Here is a 6,976-nt window from a genome sequence, read left to right on the forward strand (position 1 = left end):
GTTTGAAGGTGCTATAGGGTAAAAACTTAAAAGCTAGCTTGGGCTGGTTGTGTCTTGGGGCTACCGTGTACAATTTATGGAGGCAGAGAAATGATCTTCTACATAACAATACTCCATACAATGAGGAAGCAATCCTGACTCATATTAGGTGGGAAGTCTAAGCTAGGCTCATAGCTGAAAGGCATTTCAAGAACCTCCAAAATTCTTTGTTCCTTGTATCTAGATGGAATCTGCAGAATTTGATTTAGTGTACTCTGTTTTGTAGCTGGGTGCGTGTTTGAGTCTCTGTTGATTTGTTGTAGTTGCTGTATCTGAGATCAAGTGCTTAGTCTGTTGTTTAGACATGAGCATTTTATGCTCCCTGTGAGATTGCAGTTGATTTTGGAGTTTGGCTTGTTTTATGGCCTCAGGGTGTTGTGTTCCGTTTGGGACAGAGTTCCAGGTTTTATGGAGTTTATTCTGTTTGGTGATCAATAAAAGATTTTATTCATCTAAAAAAAAAAAAAATGTTGGTTAGAGTAACATCATACCACCTAATCGAGGTTAATGTTCATTCCATATTAAAGATCGCTAAGTACTTTACATGTTACGTGGGAATGATTCAGAAAGAGTGTTTTACCAATCTAATCCATTAAGGTTAATGTCCATTCCTTATTAAATATCGCTAAATACTTTACATAACAGATGCGAATGATTCAGAAAGAGTGTTTTACCGATCTAATCTAATGCTTTCGGACTCAACATTTATGAAAAATATTATTTAATAGACTGTTATACTATTACTATATAACTAGATTAATATGACAGTAAAAATTAATCCTTGCTAATTTTGACTAACACATTATTATGACAGTCATACATTTATATAGGTGCTTTATAGTATAACATCAATGAAGCATCTGATTATACTACGGTTTCTTATTTATTTTTTATTTTTTCCAAATAAAATAGTTAATATACATCGAAGCCTTACCATTAACAGTGACGACTCTGTACAACATAACCACATAGTTTTCTGGAGGTCTAAAACTATTACCAACGACCAACATATAAAAATTTTACAAACGCCAGAGGCTCAACTTGGCAAGCACCACAAAGATGCAAGAAATTGGTCTCTAAAATAGAAAAGAAATGTACATTATATACATCTCTTACAAAATCTGATATCCATTCCATTCTACAGGCAATATATAAGTGCATTGCTGATAGAAAAGAACGTAAAAGTTTAGCCTTCCAATTGCTTTAAAATCACATAATTTGGAAATCCAATGTCAGAGAATTGAGCTCATTACACAGACCATAATCACAATTGCTTAAGTCAAGCCAGCTATTGCTACAACAGCATCAGTTCCAGAAACACATTCATCTTCAACAAATGGAATGGTTCTCCACACTGTCAATTTCATTGGAAGGGTCCCTTTGCCTGCAAATAACACGACATAAAAACACAGCTATGCTTTCGAATAATTTTATTTTAGAGATAGAAAAATCAGACTCACCTCCAGTGGTTCCATCCTTTTCCGTGCATATGGCAGCATAATGAGAACCGGCCAAATTCAAGAGTGCAAATTGCCAATTGTTTGTGAGATTCTTGGGGTCATCAAAAGAATCAACGACTATATCAAATACCTGAGCATAATAAAAAAAAGGAAGAGATTTCATCTGTGTATTCAAGATCAACATTTTATGAGAATTTACTTGCTAAAAGCTAAAATAATGCACTTGGAATATACCACAGGATGTTTATGCTACAAAAGTTTACTTTAGATCAAATTTACTATGAAGGGCATACTATCTTTGAAAGCTTTGAAATTTTACAATTATGAAGCTGGCTTAATTGCAGTTGGATTCTAGAAGTCTTTGGAGTCTCCTTGGTGACAAATGCAATTTCTCTTAGCATGATAAGAGTTGGAATTACACTCGGTACAGAACGGTGACTGATTTTAAAGGGATATCCCTCCTCTGTCTACTTGCCAAGCTGATGTTTACTGCTGCAATTTATTCCCTCTGGCGAGAAAGAAACTCCAGGATTTTTCACGACAAGTGCAGTAGTATGGTTAGTACTCTTATCAGTAATCTGATTCAGGGTTACAGCTAGGATTAATTCCTTGCCAGGGTTTCATCCCTCCCCTCTCTATCGAACGCTAGTGGATTCCTGGGGCTTTTTAGAAAATATCCTCCATGATAGATAGGGCTCCTTGTTTTGTTTTGTTGTGTTGGTTTGTTTTGTTTTTGCTTGTGTTATGGCCCCTTTTGTTAGGCCTTAGATGTAGCTGCAAGTTCCCCTTGGGGTTTCCCTTGCCCCGTCGTATTCTTTGAGTTTGTCTTAATAAATTCTTATTCACCCAAAAAAAAATAGTGCATTTGGATACCTCAGATTCTCTATGCCCGGAAAGATGAATGCCCCCTTCCATAGCAGTCCGAAACCGAATCGTAAAGGTCTTAAAAGGTGCACCTGAGAAGCCCCTTCCCAATGCTTTCACATATGCCTCCTGAAAGTGTGATCCATAACAATAACAAAGAGCTAAAGGAAAACAAATAGTACATTAAACTCGAAGCTCAATCATTCTTCTTTTTCTTTTTTCTTTTTTTTTTTAAAATATTATTATTATTATTATTACCAATAATTTACACATGTATCTAGTGGGTCCTGATCCACCACCTCATCCTCCACTCTATTCTTATTGGAGGAGGTGTCCTTTGAGCTAGAGCTCTTTGGCCACAAAGTTTTTTTTTGATAAGTAGCTCTTTCGCCACAAAGTTCAATCATTCTGTCACTGTATTTTCTTTGAGTTCATGTAAAAGTGTATGCGTACTTTAATGTATCTAACTGCTAAAATCCATACTGCTTTGCATTATTTACAAGTGAAACATTTAAGTTCTGTAAATTCAAAACAATATTTTTAAGCTCTTCTTTCTTTTTGTCTCATAATTTATGATTTTCTTTTCCACTTTTGAACAACTAAATACATAAAAATAAATAAATCGTATATTTTAGTCACACAAAGAAAATAGAAGCACTGGTAAACCAGCTGGGTATGTCAACATCTCTGAACCCAGCAGAATGACATGCAGGCACAATTTTGCCATAGATGGAAAGGAAGAACTACTTGGATATCTGCCCATCATAGTTTGCTTGTTTCTAGTAATACAGATTTTTTGAATTTTTGTTCTTTTTCTTCATATTAAGGATTCTCTTCTATACTCTCTCTATATAGTTAGGGTTGCACCCTTTTGCACTTAATTAATGATAATGAAATTACTTATATATATATAAAGAAAAAAAAGAAAAAAGAAAAAAGGAAGGGAAGAACTAAACACCCACACCCACAAAGAGACAAATTTCCAGAAGAATTTGTCCGCATGTATCTTTATTAAATCCAAATAATTTGAAACAATACATCGCGCACTTAGATAGTGTAATTCTACTTATGCTTTTAGAAAGACTATAGCTAGTCCTTCCTAGTTTCTTCAAAGGCAAAACTTCTGCTGAGAATCCAACAATGAACTGTCTGCTGTGTAGAACTTTCTAACAGGTCTTTTTTAATAAGTAAAACTTTCTAACAAGTTCAGAATACACTTCCATTTGTCTACAAGAAGTACAGCTTGAAGATAGAATAAGTATATAGTCTTGTAGCAAAGTAGACTAAATTGTATGCTATCAAACTTTAGAACATCACATACATTTGCAGTAGAACCTATCAAGAGACTCTTTATCAGGATTTATCAGATTTTCATCCAACTGTCACAATGAATGGAAAGTACTTGATGCATATCAGTATTAGCACAACCTAACTCACCTTGAGAGTCCATAATTTTATTAACTCCTGACGCTGAAATTCAGGGTCTGAAATAGCAGTTAAAAGTTCCACTTCGTAAGGAGAAAAGTACCTTCGAGCAAATGCTAAGATATTGTTCTTTAACTTCCGTTGCTTCTCTTCCACATCAATACCAATCTACAATTAGAAAAATGAACCATATCAGCTAATGTCATTGTTTCTTCAACACAAGCAACAATAAATATAATGATATGCAGAGGTTATAATGATCACAAGAGAATATAAAGATCGCATATGCAGAATTTACATGTGGCTCACGGATATTCACAATACTTACTGGTGAATTCACAGTCACTCCACAAGCTATTAAGGAAGAAGTGTGTGAAATGTTGAAATGCAAGGGTGGTAGGTGCCTGTCATCAACATCTTGCCAGTCTACCTATTCAAATATGCTATCAGAAATATTATAAAAAATATGACAAAAGAAAATGAACTTTGAAAGAATATGATGATAAAAGAATCGAGCAAGGTCCATGACAAAATAGACAATAGGTTTTACTACATATCAGATGTCAGAAAACAAACTCACCTCAGGCTTCCCATAGATATTCTTCCTAAACTTCAAGGATCTTGGATGAACTTGACTATTTGTCTGATCTAGTAAAGAAAAATTGTGTTTAGATATAAACCTAACCTCTTTGTACAACATTGTCTACCACTTCCTACAAGAAAAAAGTAAATATGCAACTAAATAAAATGATGTGGAATTAAAAATATCTTTTTACACCTAAACCTATGTAAAACAAAAGCCATGTTAGTATCCACTATGCACTTCATTCACACTAAAAAATATGCTTGTCAATATAACTAATCTACACCATGGTTGAAATACACAATCCGTTGAGTAGCGCAACAAACACGACAAAACCACAGAGAATACAATGTAAATATAATTAAGAAGAACCACTTCACCAACCGACCCTAAAAGTAAGATACAAGCAAATGAAGAATAACAATAAGAAGGAACGAGAGAAAGAATTAGGCAAAGGAGGACCTACATCTTGAAATCGTAGTGCGAACCAGTGCACGGGCCAGCAAGGCTCTTTTTCGGAGCTGATCTCCACTCATTCGGAAAACATTCTCTCTCTCGCACGGGGATAGAAGTTCCAAATATTGATTAAGAAGTGTTTCATTCTTCACCTCATTAGGTACTAAATACCATAAATGTGTTTCCCTACAAAACCCAAAAAACAAGCTATGTATGTTATTTTTTTATTTTTTTTTTCTTCTCAAAGCAAAAACATTAACACAACTCAAAAACACAAAATACCCAAAACTGTTTTCACCTTTATGTCACGTCATAACACTTTTTCAAACTAAAAACAAAAAATATGTTCCAAAACACATTAACAAATATACCCTTTTGATAATAAATTTTGGGAAGGCATAACCAAGCAATCATGGTCTTCATCATGGTGGCATTATACAAATAATGCCAATGTTCACTCGTATCTCCAAGGATCAAGATCTCTACATTTTCTAGTATAACTCCACAACAGAGTTCTCAAAATCTTAACTATTATCTCCAATTAAATGGTTCAGATTTTGCCATCGCAGCATACAATTATGAAACAAAGTAAATAGAAGAGGTGGTAAATACAGAGACGACAAAATCTAAACCATTGAATTAAACGAGATGGTAAGGATTTTAAGAACTACAGCATGGAACAAATCACAAATCCTTATCCACAATATACTGAAATGGTTACATAATACACAAAAGCAATGCCATAAAGTGTCATACATTGGAGATGGAAGTGGCACTGGGACCAGAGGGGACGAAGCAGCAAAGAAGTTCCTTTGGAAGCAACGTATATTCATCGTGAAATTCAATCTACGGCTCAACCGCAACAACAACATACACAAGTTAAACAGGCAACCTGTGACATAATAACAAGATTTAATTTAGACATCAAAATTTGATTCCTTAGGGTTTCAGGAATTGAGGTTAAGAGAGATAACTTACAGATGAAATTGATGGAGCCAGCGACAAGTTCGTCAACTCTGAGCTGATCTAGTATCAGCTCCACCCTATGGTGATAATTATTGTTTTCCCACGACTGCCAATTACAAAGGTGGGACCCTTTAGAGCCAAAATGCCTTGGGCTCTCCGCTGTGTTCTCATCTGTGTGCCACGAACACCTCCAGCCTCTCAACGGCAGAGAGGAGTGCTTTCAATCAAGTTCTCTAAACGGCTACACGTACGTAAACTTTTAGCACGAGAGTTTTACTAACCGACGTGGAATCCAACGTGGCCTTAAAATATATAAGTTTCAGTGTCTCCCACTGCCCTTCCTCGTCCAAATGCTAACCCAAACCCAAAGCCAGCAACGCCAACTTAACAAAGCAACCATGAAGAAATCGTCGTCGGAACTCTGAGTCGTCGTTGACTCACATGGAGTCGCCGCACTCGCCGATGCGATCCGAGCTCGGCGACTCGCCGAAAACTCCAACGCGATCGTCGCCGACTCGCCGTCGACAGGTTCACGCAGTACTCGCCGCTTCCGTCGCCGAGGGACCGCCAGAAAAAGCCGGAGAACACGAAGTTTCCGTCGCCAGTGACGGTGATCAACCGGGCGAGGAGAGAGGACCTTCCGCCGTCGATGACGAAGGTGGGGCCGATCGCTGGCGAGGAAGGCCAGAGATCTGAGTCGGTGCCGCCGGCTCCCGTAAGACTAAGAGGGAGGAGATGGTGAGGAGGGCTGCGCTAGGGATTGAATGGTGAGGAGGGCTGCGCTAAGGTCCTTTCGGCATAATTTTTTTTTTAATGTTTTGAACTGAAATCAGTTTCAGCTGAAACCGGTGAAAAATCAACAATTAATTCTTATATTTTCATTCAATCGATCATGTTAACTTGTAAATTGTATCGACAGTAGCATAAAAATCGTTACAAATTGCCTAGCACTGATGCAAAAACCAGAACGATGATAGTTTAAAAGAGCAAGCAGATCACCAAACGGTCCAAACCAGCACAAAAAATAAAATAAAAAATTAATTATAAATTGGTTTTGTGGCTAATTTTTTCAAACCATTCGCCACGCGTCGCTTTATTAAAAAAAACGGAAAGTTAGCTGTAAGCCTCTGGTAACTCACTTGCATACTTCCAAGACATGCCCCACACACACTACAGCTAATCA

The 6,976-nt window shown here is 36.8% G+C and overlaps 1 protein-coding gene across 1 annotated transcript; it reads right to left on the reverse strand.

Moving 5' to 3' along the window:
* Positions 1–969: 969 nt before the first annotated feature.
* LOC133867469 (uncharacterized) lies at positions 970–6,741 on the reverse strand. The gene is made up of 9 exons (XM_062304247.1): positions 5,806–6,741; positions 5,584–5,719; positions 4,838–5,013; positions 4,369–4,436; positions 4,117–4,218; positions 3,801–3,956; positions 2,373–2,492; positions 1,500–1,629; positions 970–1,423 (listed from the first exon to the last, which is right to left on the reverse strand). The coding sequence occupies exons 2-9, from the start codon at positions 5,697–5,699 to the stop codon at positions 1,314–1,316; spliced, it is 978 nt and encodes a 325-aa protein (XP_062160231.1). The 5' UTR covers positions 5,700–5,719; positions 5,806–6,741; the 3' UTR covers positions 970–1,313.
* Positions 6,742–6,976: the final 235 nt, after the last annotated feature.

Source organism: Alnus glutinosa, chromosome 1 (assembly GCF_958979055.1).
Source record: "Alnus glutinosa chromosome 1, dhAlnGlut1.1, whole genome shotgun sequence".
NCBI classification, from domain to species: Eukaryota; Viridiplantae; Streptophyta; class Magnoliopsida; order Fagales; family Betulaceae; genus Alnus; species Alnus glutinosa.